This window comes from Dipodomys merriami, unplaced genomic scaffold (assembly GCF_024711535.1).
Source record: "Dipodomys merriami isolate MVZ:Mamm:240054 unplaced genomic scaffold, mDipMer1.0.p SCAF_19, whole genome shotgun sequence".
NCBI lineage: Eukaryota > Metazoa > Chordata > Mammalia > Rodentia > Heteromyidae > Dipodomys > Dipodomys merriami.
The window spans coordinates 6,697,706-6,713,371 of record NW_027203270.1 but is presented as its reverse complement, the minus strand read 5'-3'; the positions used below and the strand labels follow the sequence as shown (position 1 = coordinate 6,713,371).

Genomic DNA, 15,666 nt, shown 5'->3' with positions numbered 1-15,666 from the left:
CCTTGGGTCCCCAGGACCTCCTTGATATCAGGGTCTTAACTCCCAGGGAAAAACTTTCTCCCTGCTCAGTCCTGAAAGGAACTTTTTCTTTTCTGTCCCACAAGCACCAAAAGTTCCAATGAGGAGAGTGGAATCCTTCCCCTCACTGTCCCTGTCCTGGACCGGTGATTAAATTCTAAAGCAGTGTAGACAATAGGAACCCCCACCACCACCACACACACCTGCCTTTCTCTGTAGGATCAAAGCTGCTTTGTGAGGGCTGTGTATGTGTGTGTGGGGGGGGGGGGGTTGGGTGTGTGATCCTGGGCCAGAGGGGGGAGCTGGCTATGAATCTGAGCAAGGAGGAAACCCCTTTGCCTGAATTGTTTGGGGGGAGCCAACGCTCCCCCTCCCTTCGGAGGTCCTTAGCCCAGTTCAAAGGCAGAGAGGGGATAAGAGGTTGGCAACTGATGAGGAAGTGCCTGGACCACATAAGTGGGGCTTCCTGTGGATGAAGGGGGTCAGGGTTCAAGGTCATCGGATCCTTGTCCCTCTCCCTGAGCTTCCCGCACGTAGACTGCGTGGACGCAGAAAGGCCATGAGAGACCCCAGCCTGGAGGAGGAGGAGCTCCCTTTCCCCAAAGCTGGGCGTTTCCATTCAGCCCTAAGTCTCTTCCCATCTCATCTGCTGGGTCGGGGTGGGGGGTGGGGTGGGGTGGGGGTGTAATGGGAGCCAGGCTATCCCCTCTCACACCATCATGATCTCCCTCTCCCGGGCCAACCATTTCTGAATTCTCCCTTACCTCCCTCCGCCATCTCCCCACCGGGTCATCACACAAACACCCGCCAGGGAGCTGTAGGGACTGCTCGGCTCCAAGTTGGAAGGCTCTTTGGTTTGCTTACAGATTGTATTGGAGCCGAATGGTGAGGTCGTAGGTTCGATCGCCAGCACCCTGAAAGGAAAATGGAAAAGGAAAAGAAAGAAGAGAGGAGAGGAGAGGAGAGGAGAGGAGAGGAGAGGAGGGGAGAGGAGGGGAGTGGAGTGGAGGGGAGGGGAGAGGTGAGGAGAGGAGAGGAGAGGAGGGGAGGGGAGAGGAGGGGAGGGGAGAGGTGAGGAGAGGAGAGGAGGGGAGAGGAGAGGAAGGAGAGGAGAGGAGAGCAGGGGAGGGGAGAGGTGAGGAGAGGAGAGGAGAGGAGAGGAGAGAAGGGGAGGGGAGAGGAGGGGAGGGGAGAGGAGGGAAGGGGAGGAGAGCGGGGAGGAGAGAAAGGAGAGGAAGATTAAGAGGAGAGGGAGAAAAGAGAGAGGGAGGGAGGAGGAGAGGAGAGGGGGAGAGGAGAGGGGGGAGAGAGGAAGAAGTGAGGGGACCCAAGAATCGGCGACCTCTGCCTGAGTCCCCCCTTCCACAGTACCCCCGTTTCTGGAGCAATCGATTAAAAGCACTGGACAGCCTTCACCCCCCATCTTTCCGAGGGTTTTCCACCCCCACTCCCAACCTGAAGCCCCCCAACCACCCCAAGGACCCACTCCAGGACCACTGGCGCCAAAAGGATGCCAGTCGGGGATGCGGGCGTCACTCCGGTGGGCTGAGTACCCGGGAATGAGGCTTTCCCAGACCCCGGGGCGGGGTGGGGGGACCCCGAGGCGAGCGGGTCCCTGCGCACGGGGCCGGAGGTGTCGTCGGGGCGGGCGGGGAGCCCGGGCTGGGGGCGGGGAGGGGCCGCCCCGCCAGGGGGAGGAGCCGCGTCCCCGCTTGCAGCTGTCGGGGCTCCCTCCCGCCCGGCGCGGCAGCGCTATAAAAGCCGGGGAGGCATGCTCGCGACACCCCCCGCGGCGTCCTGGGCAGGCGCGCGACCCCCGGTGTGGCAGCGCCAGCGCCCCGCGCACCATGCGGCTGCTCCTCGCCGTCCTGGTCCTTGCCACGGCGCGCTCCTTGGCTCTCGCAGGTGAGGGGCTACCAGGTAGCCCTCGGGGTGCGCCCCGAACCCGAGGCTCCCCCGCGAAGAAGGCTCGGCCGCCGGATAGCCAGGACGCCAGGGTTGCGCATCGGGGCTGGGGTGGCGCGTGCGGCGGGGGCGCCCCGGGAGCCGGGCGGAGCGCGGGCGTGCGGGGGGCGGTGTGTGCGTGTGAGGGTCCCCCCCTCCACACACACACACACTGCAAAGCGCCTACGTGAGTCCGAGATGCAGATGCTTCTGCGATCCGCCTCGACGCACGCCTGCTTTTCTGGCCCCGGTGGGTCCCGCCGAGGCTCCGTGCTGCGTGGCTGCCCCATCCCCGCGCCGAGGGCTGCAAGTAGAGGGTTATTGGGGTCCTGGCATTTCCCCGTCTTCACCATCCGTCTTGGGCTCTTGGCGCCGGGTTTGCGGGCTCAGCCCTCCCGGCCCCCGGGGTGCCGGATTGGGAGCCTGGTGGGGGGCACCTGGAGACCCGAGTCCCCGGCTGATCCGGTCTTTCCGGACAGGGTGATTTTCGTTTAAAGATTAATGGCGAGACCGAGCTCTTAATTATTCTGCGAGGTGGGAGGTGGCGGGAGAGGCGTGTTAATATTTGATAAGGAGCTAAAGGCGATTCCAGCCGCTGGCAGCTTCCCTGCTGCCCCAGACCCCATCCGTAGCTCCCAGCCAAGCCAGGCCAACAGTGGCTCTTGGGGTCCCTTCCAGCCAAACTTTTGCTCCAGGCTCAGATGCTTCGCCGTCAGAAAGGTAGAGTGAGCGATAAGCGTTCCCCGAGGGGTTGCTGGCCTCTTATGATGGGAGTTCAGGAGAGCCTTGTAGTAAATCCCATCCCAGATGAGAAGAAATTCAAAACAAAAACCCAGCCCGGTGTCATTGGACACCCCTATAATCCCAGCTACTCAGGAGGCTGACATCTAAGAATCCTGATTTGCCAAACTTTTATCTTGGGGGGCAGAGGGAGGGAGGGGGGCGGAGGGAGGGAGGGGGGCTGTAAGTGGAGATGTGGCTCAAGGACTAATGCCCTAGCCTCTGAACAAAACAGAGCAGAAGCACAGAGGAGCACAGTTCAAGCCCCTGGTGTTGGTACATACATCATCAAAACCCCCAATCATTTGTAGGGTTGGATATTTGAAAACAAATGCTTTGCAGTTAATCTGGGTGCCAGATGGCCTTGGATAAGTCACTTGCCCTGTTTCTCACTTACAAAACCTGGAGTAAGTAATTCCTTAACAACACCAGGTGTTGTTTTAAAGATTTGAGTAAGATAATGGGTTAAGTGTTTAGTGCTATGCTAGGTTGTAGTACATGATAGTCTCTACCCTGGCTTGGAGCCAGGTGAGCCCGGAGTGATCCCAGCTAATCACACACACACACACACACACACACACACACACACACACACACACCTCCTTTTTTTTTTTTTAAGACTTGGAGCTTTCCAATTGGAGCTCACCATAAGGGTTGAGCATGTGCAGGTTACACGTGGGAAGAAATCCCTAGAGCATCTTCTCTAGGGGAGAGAGAAAGTATTTGGCCCCTTTAGAGCTCCAGACCCCTGGCCAGGAGGTGCTGAGACTTTGCCCAGGACACACTTGGGTTTTGCTGAGTTGGTTTTCAGGATAATCACCCCCCCCCCACCCCCATCTGAGTGAGAGGGTGGGGTGAGCAAGGTCCATTAGCCAGAGCTGCTGTGGTCATCTCTAAACAGATGGGGCAGGGGGGGTTGAGAAGTGAAGGTGATTGGCAGCTCCACTTCTGGTCAGGGCACATGAACAAGTAACCAAGACATGTCTTTCCCAGGCCTTCTTAGAAGTGATCTAAGACAGTGGGCTGGTAATTGTTTGCAAGGGTGGCCCTCTGGGAGACTGGCACCCCTAATCCTCTCCTTGACTGAGAGCCAGTTACCCTCACTCTGTGACATTGTCCTGGCCTTGGCCTCATCACCAATGTGTTGTCCTGGCTTCTGTGTCCTGGCTCCTGGGGAAGGTAGTTTACACGAGTGTTCAGCCAAGCAGGTCGAAAGTCTCAGTGATTAAGACGGTGGATCAGAGGTCACCACTACAAACCAAGATGTAGCCAGAGCCAGGGAAAAGCAAATTCCTAAGGCCTGGACCAGATGGGACTCCAGGGGATTGTGAGGAGCTCCACCCTTCAGAGCTAGCTTTGGATGACTCTGGGCTAAATGGGGATTTCTCCCAGAATAGGCATTTGGAGCCTGGAAGTATAGGGAAGCAGCCTGACTCTCCCCAAAGAGGCACCGTCTGCCTCTGGGACCTCAGGGCTGGGCACATAGGAGGATCATAAAAAGGAGCCGCTCATTACAAATGACCACCAATTCTTCATCTATTGGAATGAGGAAGAAGGGCTCCTGGGCTCAAAAACCTGAATTCCCTCTCTGAAGAAATGAAGCAAGAAGCCAAGCAGGAAGCCAAGGGAACAGAGTGCAGCTTCTGAGCTCTGCTCTCCTAGGGGAAAAGCCTGCATGTGCAGGTCCACTGCTCTATGTGAGGGGTACCCTACACTGCAGCTTCCGGGGGTATAGATCATCACTTCACGGGGAAGACCTTGCATCTCTGAAAAAGGATATGCCAGAGGAGCAGCGGGCACACTGGTCCAGAGCCTAGAAAACTCAAAAATCTAAAGTAGCTCTTGGGGGGGGCCAAGAGAAGGGATCAACCTTCTATAGATACTTGATCTCCTAACCTAGAACTTTCCCTAAAGCCATTACCAAGAGCCTGGCCTTCTTTGGCATCCTTCTCTCCCTGTCCCTATTCCAGGGAGCACTTCTATGCCCGGACCCAGGCAAGGAGAGATGGTATTGGGTGTAGTGGTACAGTCCTATAATCCTGGTGCTCAGGGACTGGACACAGAAGAATCTAGAGGTTGAGGCTACTGTAGGCTCCACAGTAAGACCTTGTCTTCAAAAAAAAAACAAAAAAACCCAAGAGCTGAGGATATATAATGTTTGTTTGGTATGTCTCAAGCCCTGGGTTTGGTCCCAGCATTGCAAAAAAGGGGGAAAAAACCAGGATGAGAGAGAGATTGCCGAGCTGAGTGTAGTCTTTTCTTAGGAATTTCCTCATCTCTGAATTCTTTCCAACTTACTCCATGTCTTTCCTCTCCCGTCCCTCCCCCACTTAGCTCTGGCCATCTGCTCGCTGAGAGGAGGCCATCAGAGGGAGGGAAGCGGGGGGGGGGGGGGGGGGGGACGGGACTGTACTAGGCACCAGGCTGCCTGAAACTCTATACCATCTCTGTTAATCTTCTCCATGGCATGATGGGTAGTTTATCAGTCGCATTTTGCAGATGATAAAACTAAGGCTCACAGAGATTAAGGGACTTGCCCCTAAACCTATAGTTCCCTAAATGGCTCAGCCAGAATTCTAGGTTTGGGTGAAATGCTTTGTTCACACTGTTTGCACAAGCCTTCTTTCCTCCCATCAATTAATAGATTATTTTTAGAACAGTTTTAGGTTTGCAGAGAAGTATCCGAGGGTACCCACAGGCCCCTGCATTTCCTTTATTGTCCACAGCTGTACCACAGCTTGGTATATTGAGAGATACTCTGACCTCAGACAGAGCCATAAGGGGAGACAGATTTATCTTCCCTCTACCTCCATCAGTCCCAAAAAGCAGTCATGCTCAACCTGTTCCCTTGTTCTCTCCCCTCACCAGAGCCTCCTCCTTCCAGGTTTAGGGGAGAGATGCAAAAGCAAAAAGGAGAGCCAGGCACCATGCCTGTAATCCTAGCTATTCAGGGGGCTGAGGTCTGCGGAGCCCAATTTGAAGCCAGTTCAGGCAGCGAAGTTCATGAGACTCTTCAGTTAACCACCAAAATGCTGGATGTGAAGCTATGGCTCAAGTGTCAGAGTGCCAGCCTTGAGTGTATAAAGCTAAGGGACAGGGCCTAGGCAAGAAAAAAAATGTGTGTGGGGAGGGTTGTTGACCAAGGTATGGCGCATGCTCAGGCCAGCCCAGGGGGAGAGCTGACCGGCTTCAGAGGAACCACTGAAAGGGGTACCCAAAGGTAAGATGAGCCGGATGAGCGGTTCATGGGTAGGTTAGGACTTTTTTTTTTTTTTTCAGTGCTGGGGATTGAATGCAGAGACTTATCTAGGCTAAGCAAGGTCTTTACTACTGAGCTACCTACCCTAGCCCTTCCAGTAATTTTTTTTTAACTGTAGACAGGTTCTCACTATGTATATGAAGACAGACCAGACTGGCCTTAAACTTGAAATCCATCTGTTTCCATTTCCCAGAGTTTTGGGATTCCAGGTGTGAGCTGCCACCATTCCCAGCTCCCTAAGCTTCTGCTGCTACTTTCTTCCTCCTCCTCCTCCCCCTCCCCCTCCTCTTCCTCCTCCTCCTCCCCCTCCCCCCTCCTCTTCCTCCTCCTCCTCCTCCTCTCTTTCCTTTTCTTCCTCTTCTTCTACTTCTGCTTCTTTTTCTTTCTTTTGGTGGTCTTCTGGCTTGAACTCAAGGCCTGGATGCTATCCCTGAGCTCTTCTGCTCAAAGCTAGAGCTCTACTGCTTTGAGCCACAGCTCTACTTCCAGTTTTCCATTGGCTAATTGGACATAAGAGTCTTGAGGACTTTCCTGCCCAGGCTGGCTTCAAATCATGATCCCCAGATCTCAGCCTCCTGAGTAGCCAGGATTTCAGGTGTGAGCCACCAGCACCCAGCTTCTCTTCTTCCTTCTTCCTTCCTTCCTCCTCCTCTTCCTCATCTCCCCCCCTCCTTCTTGTTCTTCATTCTGATACTTGGGCCAGGGCGCTGCCCCTGAGCTCTTTTCACTCAAAGCTATCACTCTACCACTTGAGCTACAGCTCTACTTCCAGCTTTTTGTGGTTAATGGGAAATAAGAGTCTCGCAGCCTGGCTTTGAACTGTGATCCTCAGATCTCAGTGTCCTGAGTAGGTAGGATTATGGACATGAGCCACTGACACCTAGCGCTTTAAAAAAATGTTTTAAATTATCCTTAAGTAGTTGTACAAAGGGCTTTTGGTTCAACATGTCAGTTTATGATCATTATGCTTTGTTTCTTTTTTTTTTTTTTTTGGTCCGTTGTGGGGCTTGAACTCTGGGCCTGGGCACTGTCCCTTAGCTCAAGGCGAGCGCTCTACCACTTGAGCTACAGCGCCACTTCCAGTTTTCTGGTGGTTTATTGGAGATGAGAGTCTCACGGTCTCTCCTGCCCGGGCTGGCTTTGAACCGCGATCCTCAGATCTCAGCCTCCTGAGTAGCTGGTGGCGTGAGCCACCAGCGCCCCGGCTTACTATGCTTTGTTTCTTATACCCCACCCCTCAGCCATCACACACCCAAGAACGCTCCATCCCAACCCAAGAGAACAGTCTTAACACCAGCCTCTGATTTACCCATGTGTGCACGTGCATGCATGCACACGCACACAGTGGTGTGTACACAGTTCATACACATTGATAAAGATGCAGATGCTCACAAATACATAGATTTGCATGTGCACACATGAAAGTCTCACATTCTCTTTCTAGCTACTTCAGGACCACACTGGTGCTATGAGATTCAAGCCAAGGAGGTCAACTCAAACTGCCTAGGTGAGTAGAGCCAGTGTTGGGGAGGGTCCCTTCTGCAGTGGGGGCTTTCCGGATGAAATGGAGGTTCAGGGAGGATGGAGAAGATGAGGGGTGCCAGCCATCAGTTGCTCCCCAGGTATTTGGAGAACAGAGAACACAGAGTGGCCTTTCCTGTCATGAGAGACTAAGTTCCCTGGGAACGAATTCGGCAACAGCATTGAAGAGAGAAACACATTTTGCTTTTTCTCCCAACACAATAGAGGGCTGGTTGTAGTCCAGCGGCACCCTGCCAGGTGGGCCTGGGAGATGGTCCTTGACCTTTTTTCCCCCTCTTTTGTGGTGCTGGGACTGGAGCTCAGGGTCTTACACATGCTTCACTGCTGGGTTACAGCAGCCCTTCTGGGCACTTTTTGCTTCAATTCTGACCTATTCCCCTGTGGCCCGCTTTCTTCCTGCCCTGCTGTGTTGAGGGCCTGCCCAACTCCTGCTGGATGTTGGGGTTGTGTTAAGGGAAGGGGATCCAGACTGACAGGAGAAGACGCCTCCCACGCCTCAGATAATGCTGTGTCACAGTGAGATTCCTCTCCTAAGCAGCCCTTCTAGAAGGGCTCTTTTCCTCAACTTCCAAAGCCCTCTCCGTGCATCTCCTTTACACTTCCACAAACTGCCTGCAGTCACTTCCTGTTTCATAGTTGAAAAGGAGAGAGCTCCTGGGGTGGTCTCTGCCCCACAGCTCGCAGCCACTGGTAAGCCCAGTCCCACTCTGAGCCACACCATACACACTCTGGCTTTGCCTCCACATTTGGAGGAGGAGGATAGGGTGGGTAAAAGCAGTAAAAGAGGTACCCCGTACTCTCAGCCTCTTCCTTCCTGCTCAGGGCCGGACAAGTGGTCTGGAGACTGCCATAAGAGCCGCCAGTCTCCCATCAATATCGTGAGCTCCAAGGCCAAGGTAAACCACAGCCTGGGACACTTCTTCTTCTTTGGTTATGACAAGAAACAAAAGCGGACTGTCCAAAACAATGGGCACTCAGGTGCGTTCTCAGGTGGCGGGGGATGGGCAGGCACGGGCTCCTGGCTCCAGGTACAAGTGCAAGAGACTTTGATGGGGACTGAAAACCTAGTGAGGATGAGGAGGGCAATCAGAACGGGTGTCCAGAGAGAAGGCTCCCCGACTGTGTTTTCAGTGGCTTCTTCTGACCAGTCAGTTGGTGGGGGGGAGGGGAGAGGAAATCCAGGAAGGATGGACGCTATTGCGTTGCATGGCAGGGTAGAGGTCAGAGCGAAGCTGGAAGGGACTGAGTAAGGCCCAGGGCTGAAGAACCTGGGGATGTCAGAGGGGGATCCCAAGCAGAGGAGGAACCAAGACAGATTCCAGCATTGCCTTTGGAGGCAGCAGGTGTGGAGGACTGTGCAGGAGAAGGGAGACCAGAACTGGAGCCCACATAAGGGTGGGAGATGGGGGATGCGGGGCGGGGGAAGGTCTGGGTAGAGCTGGGATGGGAGCTGGAGAGACTGAGGTGGGGACTCTGGCCATCCTGTGTCTCCCAGTGATGGTGTTGCTGGGAAAAGAGGCCAGACTGTCTGGAGGAGGCCTGGCTGCACAGTACCAGGCCACACAGTTTCACCTGCATTGGTCCCAGGAGCTGGACAGGGGCTCGGAGCACACCCTGGATGGGGAACGCTTTGCTATGGAGGTACGGGGTCTTTTCCCAGCTGGGGGACTTGGGTGGGAAGAGTGGTCCAGCCCCATCACATGTTCTCTCTCCCCTCCCTCCCTCTCTCCCTCCCTCCCTCTCTCCCTCCCTTCTTCCCTCCCTCCCTCCACCAGATGCACATAGTGCATGAGAAAGAGACAGAGGCATCAAACCAGGCAGAGAGCTCTGAAGACAAGATCGCAGTGTTGGCCTTCCTGGTGGAGGTAGGTCTGTCTGCCATTCCTCAGATCCTGGAGAGCACTGCATAGTGTGCAGAGGCCTGGGATGATGAATATACCCTTGAATGAACTAGGAACCCAGAGCCTCAATCCTAGAAGTCACCTGCCCCCCTCTAGGTCACAATGAGCAGGTGGTCTCCACCAGCTCCCCCGGGGACTCCTCTAAGCCCCTTCCCACCCATTTCAGGAGGGAGACAAGATGAACGAGGGCTTCGAGCCCCTGGTGGAGGCCCTGCAAAGCATCCCCGAACCTGGTGAGTCTGGGAGCTAGGGGAGAGGGCTGCTGTCAGAGGGAAGTGTGTGAGGGACCATGTCTCCCACTCCAGATATGAACACCACCATGAGGGAGAGCAGCCTGATGGACCTGCTCCCTAACCGGGAGAAGCTAAAGGACTACTTCCGGTACCTGGGCTCGCTCACCACGCCCAGCTGCGACGAGACAGTCATCTGGACAGTGTTCAAGGAGCCCATTCAGCTGCACAGGGAGCAGGTACTCAGCACATAGGCCAAGCCACCTGGCTCCCTAGAAGCCATGTCTATTTGTCCCCCAGGGTCCCCTGAGGTGGGGAGCCCCCAGGCAATCTGAAGCTCACTGGTTCAAGGAACTCCTGGTGTGTTTGTGGGATGAGGGCTGAGGGGCAGGCTGTGGAAGTGGGTCAGGTTAGGACAGGGAGCCGGTAACCTAGGGAAGGGGTGCTTTGAACCAGGATCCTCAGATCTTAGCCTTCTGAGTAGTTAGGATTACAGGCGTGAGCCACCAGCACCCTGCTGGGCATGCTAAGGTTTGAGAAGCAAGGCACCCTAGCAATGGAGAAGACAATTGTTAGAGTGCATTTCAGTTCCCCTCCCTCCCATCTCTGAGTTGGGGAAGTTCATGGGCACTTAGCTCCCTAGGGTATGGTGCCCTTGTATCCTTGTATCCCTTATTCTTGGCCTTTTCACAATACTTTGAGGGATCTTGAATGGGAGCCCCCTTTCCTGAGGAGTTTCGGAGAGGTGAGTCCTCCCTGCCACCCCCCCACCCAGCAGGGAATGTGGCTGCACCTGCTCCCACTAGCTGAGCCCTGTCCCTTTCCGCAGATCCTGGCCTTCTCCCAGAAGCTATTCTACGACAAGGGGCAGAAACTGAATATGAGCGACAACGTCAGACCTCTGCAGCGCCTGGGAAACCGGGTGGTGTTCAGGTCGAGGGCCCCAGGACAGCTGCTACCTTTGCCCCTGTTGGTCCCCACACTGACCTTCCTGATGGCCAGCCTCCTTCCGTAATGGCGCATGGCTGGCTACATGACCTGTCTGACCTCAGCTTGTTTAAAGGACTTGACTTCTATTCTTACTGCTTCCTAGGGTGAACTTTGGGAATGATTAAAATATGGATGTTTTTGGACAGATCATTGGCAAGTCTGTATCTCCTCACAACTTCTCCTACCTCCCCCTCCCCCTGGTCTAGGGCAGGGGCCCTAAAGCCTGGAGATTTCCTCCAAATGAGGACCTGCCACCCTCTGCCCTTGTGAATTTCCTATCTATGCCTCATTTATTTCTATCCCATCCTCAGAAAGAGGGGGATGCCACCAAGGATCATCATCACGGCAAAGGCCAGAGATCTGACCCACTCTCTTCATTATCTAGTAGGGGAAACTGAGGCTTAGGAAGGACAGGCTGGATGGAGGCCACAATTGAAGCTGGTGCTGTCTCTGTCCCTTGTTTGGGGTACAGCACAGGCAGAGAGGACACTAGGAAGCTTCTTTGTTTCTCACTCTCTGTCTCTGGGTCTGTCTCTGTCTCTTTCCCTGTTTCTGTCTCTCTTTCTGTGTGTGTCTCTCCTTCTCTGTCTCTCTCCCTCTCCTCTCTCTTAATGCCAGTCCAGGCACTTAAACTCAAGGCCTAGGAGCTATTCCTGAGCTCGAAACTAGCACTGTCTCACTGGCTCCACTTCTGGCCTTTTCTATAATTAAGTGGAGATAAGTCTCACAGGGCTTTCTTGCCCTGACTGGCTTTGACTAGCCAGCCTCGGATCTCAGCCTCCTGAGTAGCTCAGCTTCCCTGTGTGAGCCACCAGCCCAGCTTCATTCAGTATCTGTTGAGCATTTGTGTTGTGGTCTGTTGGTGGGGAAATGCCTGCCCTCCTGTGGCTCCTGATCTTGGGGAGAGGGAGAAGACAGTGAGTTGTGGAGAAGAATAAACCAGGGAAGGACCGTGTTAAGGGTGGCCAGGGGAAGTGGCATCTGGAAGACTGGAGGGAAGCCATCTGGACTAGCAGCGTTCCTGCAGGTAGGGCAGAGGCCTGTCAGGAAATGGCGAGGAAGAGGGGGCAGAGCCTCAGCTAGGTCTGTTGTGGGGGAGGGGTGGCACATCCAGGCCTTGCAGCATCCAGAAAGATGCTGGAACCTATGGAGGGTGACATCACATAGCCGTGCTGTGGAGGAGGGGGTGTGGAGGCGAGGGCCAGGCTGCAGGGTGGAAGAAGGGGGTGGGCAGGGGGAGAGGTTCCTAAGGCAGAATTTGCTGGAAGAGCAGGAGGACTTTTATGTCTCTATGAATTTTTCCCTTCTGGGGTCCAAGGAGGGAGAGGAGGAAGAGGAGGAGGAAGAGTGAGACTAAGAGGAAGCAGATGGCATAGGAGAGTCCAGAAAAGCAGGAAGGAGGAAAGAAGGAACCCACAGGCAGTCCAAAGCCAAGTCAGGGCTCTGGCATGTTAAGGAATGAGGGGCTCTGGGTTCCGATCTTACCATTCAGGACAAGGTTGCTTTGAGAAGCAAGGGAGGGGGTGAATAGACGGAACCCCAGGGGTGGGGCTGAGGACTGCTGGGGAATGGTGTGTCCCTACTGGAAGGTGAGGTGGGGGGAGACACATGAATCGTAGAAGGCCTGGCTGCTGCGGGTGGAGGTAGGGTAGAGAGAATAGCGAGTTGGAGGGTATGACCTCTAAGCCTCTCACCTTAAGCTCAGGACACCTACCCTGAGGGAGAAAAAAGAGCTTCCCCCTTCCTTTCCACCCTCCCTTTTTCATTTGTGACCAAAAATAAGTCTCCCTCCTCCCCCCCCCCACTTCTGTTTTACTAGTGACCACATGCCTGGGGGTTGGCATTGCAATCACCATGGCAACGGCAGACAGCCTATGCCAGCAGGAGGTTTGGATGCTGAGCCTGCTCTCCTCTGGCTCCCAGGAAGTCAGCTTTCCCGCAGGGGTGAGGGGGGCAGGGTGGAGGGGAGCATGGCCCTGGGGTGGGTCTCGAAGGTCAGAGCTGTCCCTCCTGTTCCCCCTCACCTCTCCCCTCCCTCATCCCTGCCCACCTGGATTCCAACACAACCAAGCAGTCACTGCTCTTTCCAAGAGACTAGGGGAGGCGCTGGCTTCTCCCAGCCCACGTGGAGGCACACAGCCCGTCCTGCCCCGCTGCTTTATGCTGAGAAACTTGGCCAGCCAAAGGCAGAATGAGCACAACTTGTCCAGGGGCCAAGCCTCCCCAGCATTACTCCCCCCCCCATTTTTTTTCCTTTGGCCCCAGAAGCAGGGCTTGGCAAAGTCACGGCCAGCACAGCATAGTTGTCCTAGCAAAGTCACTGGAGCAGCCTTCAGGAGTAGGCAGCTGGCTCCCTTGGTCTGGTTTCCCAGGTCTGGAGGCCCAGCTGACACATCTGATCTGGAGAAGCTTCTTTTTTTTTTTTTTTTTTTTTGGGTCCGGTTGTGGGGCCTGAACTCTGGGCCTGGGCGCTGTCCCTCAGTTCTTCAGCTCAAGGCTAGCGCTCTACCACTTGAGCCACAGTACCACTTCCGGCTTTTTTCTTTTTGCTTATGTGGTGCTGAGGAATCGAACCCACGGCCTCATGCATGCAAGGCAAGCACTCTACCACTGAGCCACCTTCCCAGCCCCTGGAGAAGTTTCTTTAGAGTGTGTTCACCCCATCTATCCTTCCCCCCAGGCTCCCAACCTGTTCGAAGATGCTCTAACTTCACACCTGGTTCCCAAGACAGCTATCAGCAGGGATGAGGGTGGTGAGCAATAGACCCCTTGCTTACAAAGGGGGTCCAGTCTGTCCACTCTAGCCCTACTTCCTTTTTTCCTTTTTCTCCCCCAATCCTGGAGCTTGAACTGAAACCCTAGGCACTGTCCCTGAGCTGTTTTTGTTTGTTTGTTTGTTTTTGGTTTTGTCAGTTGTGGGGCCTGAACTCTGGGCCTGGGCACTGTCCCTCAACCCTTTAGCTCAAGGCTAGTGCTCTACCACTTGAACCACAGCACCACTTCCGGCTTTTTCTGCTTATGTGGTGCTGAGGAATCGAACCCAGGGCCTCATGCATGCAAGGCAAGCGCTCTACCACTGAGCCACCTTCCCAGACCCCCCCACCCCCACCCCCGAGTTAATGCTCTACTGTATGAGCCACAGCTCCACCTGCAGCTTATTTTGGTGGTTCACTGGAGATAAGAGTCTCATGGACTTCCCTGCCTGGACTGGCTTCACAGTCCTTAGACCTCACTCTCCTGAGTAGCTAGTATGATTACAGGCCTGAGCCCATTCGTGCCCTGTTCTACTTCCATTTTTATTCATCCTTAGGCTGAGTGCACTGGACATTCTCACACACACACACACACACACACACACACACACACACACACACACACACACACACACACACACACACTCACAAGCACACACATTTTACTGCAGTTGTCAGGCCGGAGGAGGCTATTTTGGCTATAGCTCCACTTCTGTGACAGCCACTGGCCCTTTTCTAGCAGATTCTAGCGCAGAATATGAAGCACCTTTGTCGAATGCCCGCTCTGTGCTGGATGCGGGCCTTCCCTGTGGTCCTGTTGAGATGTCATTCATCCATTGTAAGGAGGAAGACGCTGGGTGAGGGGTCAGGGGCTGCATCTGGGCGAACCTCTGCTTCTGCACCATCTTCTTCATTCCTGTCATGGGGAAGACGCATCTGCAGCAGAGTCTGCAGCCTTTTGCCCACATTGCTTTGTACCCCTGTTGGGTTACCTCTCTGGCTCCGTTTAGGTTTGGCATTCGGGTGGGATCAAGGGGCTAAAAATATTCTCCATGTGTTTAGATAATTCTTGGAAAATAAACTTTCCTGTCTTGGCTCTTTGGTTTGCGCAGTTGCCGGCGCTAATCTGATGGGGGAAGGGAGGAGAGGAGGAGAAGAGGTGAGTGAAAAGGTCCTAGAGTCAATCCTGGGTAGTAAGTTACGTGTATGTCTGCATGCACATGCACGCACAGGGATGTGTCCCAGAACTCCAGAGGACACCTGTACACAGACTGTACCTGTGCTGAATTTGAGGTAATCCTCAGACAATCCTGAGCTTCTGTGTCGACTAGTGGGAAGAGGTAAGGAAGCCCAAAGCCCTGCTGGCATGGCTCCTGCTTCAGGGCCGTGGGATAACCACCTGCAAAAGAGACAGCTTGGCCTGTCCTTCTAATTGACCTCCGTGTCTGTGGATGACTCCAGGAGGAAGGCCAGGCCTATCTCTGTAGGTGGGGCTCTGTGCCTGCACCTCCAACGGCCATGTCTCAGCTGCTGTGTTTATTTATCTGAGTAGGGACAAAGGCCTGACCTCCTGTACGGATGAAGGACTTGTCCTGCGGCGCAGGGAGGGGCTTCCTCCCTGGAAGGACAGGGCAGGTCACAAGCCGCAGGACAGACAAGTCACAAGCGACTTCCTTCCGCTGAGATTGGACACATAGGACGCTCTTCAGGTTGTTCCAAGTGTCAGGGGCTGCAGGAGAGGACAGGGAGGACACAGGGAAGAGGAGATTTATTTTCAACAAGATTTAATCTTTGTCGGGGTGTGGTGGCACATGCCAGCGGGCCCCAAGACTTAGGAGGTGGAGGCAAAAAAGGATTGCCAGTCTGAAGCCAGCCTGGACAGTCAGTGAGACACTATCTCAAAGCAAGCTAAAAGCAAGAGGATGAGGGGCATGATTCAAATGGTAGAGCATTCTGACATGAAGCCCTGAGTTCAAACCCCAGTACCAGGCAGGGACAGGGCCCCCGGGGGGGGGGGGATTGACTTAAAATCTCAACAAACACTACTGTTTCCTCTGTGCTGGAGAATCAGGATTCGGGGAGAAAAAGCCCAGTGTGGACCCTTCCTCTAAGACCCCCTAACCAGGGCTGGGAAGGAGGCTCAGTGGTAGAGCGCTTGCCTTGCATGCATGAGGCCCTGGGTTTGATTCCTCAGCACCACATAAGCAGAAAAAGCCAGAAGTGGCGCTGTGGCTCCAGTGGTAGAGTGC

The 15,666-nt window shown here is 54.6% G+C and overlaps 1 protein-coding gene across 2 annotated transcripts; it reads left to right on the top strand.

Annotated features, from left to right (window-relative positions):
* The first annotated feature begins 1,788 nt into the window (after nt 1–1,788).
* Ca4 (carbonic anhydrase 4) lies at nt 1,789–10,809 on the top strand. Of its 2 annotated transcripts, XM_070027104.1 has the most exons (9): nt 1,789–1,923; nt 7,446–7,508; nt 8,366–8,521; nt 9,039–9,184; nt 9,319–9,408; nt 9,611–9,677; nt 9,750–9,913; nt 10,377–10,419; nt 10,504–10,591. In XM_070027104.1, the coding sequence occupies exons 1-8, from the start codon at nt 1,866–1,868 to the stop codon at nt 10,383–10,385; spliced, it is 753 nt and encodes a 250-aa protein (XP_069883205.1). In that variant the 5' UTR covers nt 1,789–1,865; the 3' UTR covers nt 10,386–10,419; nt 10,504–10,591. The 2 variants fall into 2 exon arrangements, with proteins under 2 accessions (XP_069883205.1, XP_069883203.1); XM_070027102.1 differs by lacking the exon at nt 10,377–10,419 and having other exon boundaries at nt 1,790–1,923; nt 10,504–10,809.
* Nucleotides 10,810–15,666: the final 4,857 nt, after the last annotated feature.

Bases quoted from the DNA above. Each gene is read 5' to 3' on its own strand.
- Ca4 (XM_070027102.1), top strand. From the start codon at position 1,866: ATGCGGCTGCTCCTCGCCGTCCTGGTCCTTGCCACGGCGCGCTCCTTG. The intron at 9,409-9,610 runs GTAGGTCTGTCT...CACCCATTTCAG, and splicing joins TGTTGGCCTTCCTGGTGGAG to GAGGGAGACAAGATGAACGA. The intron at 9,678-9,749 runs GTGAGTCTGGGA...CTCCCACTCCAG, and splicing joins GCAAAGCATCCCCGAACCTG to ATATGAACACCACCATGAGG.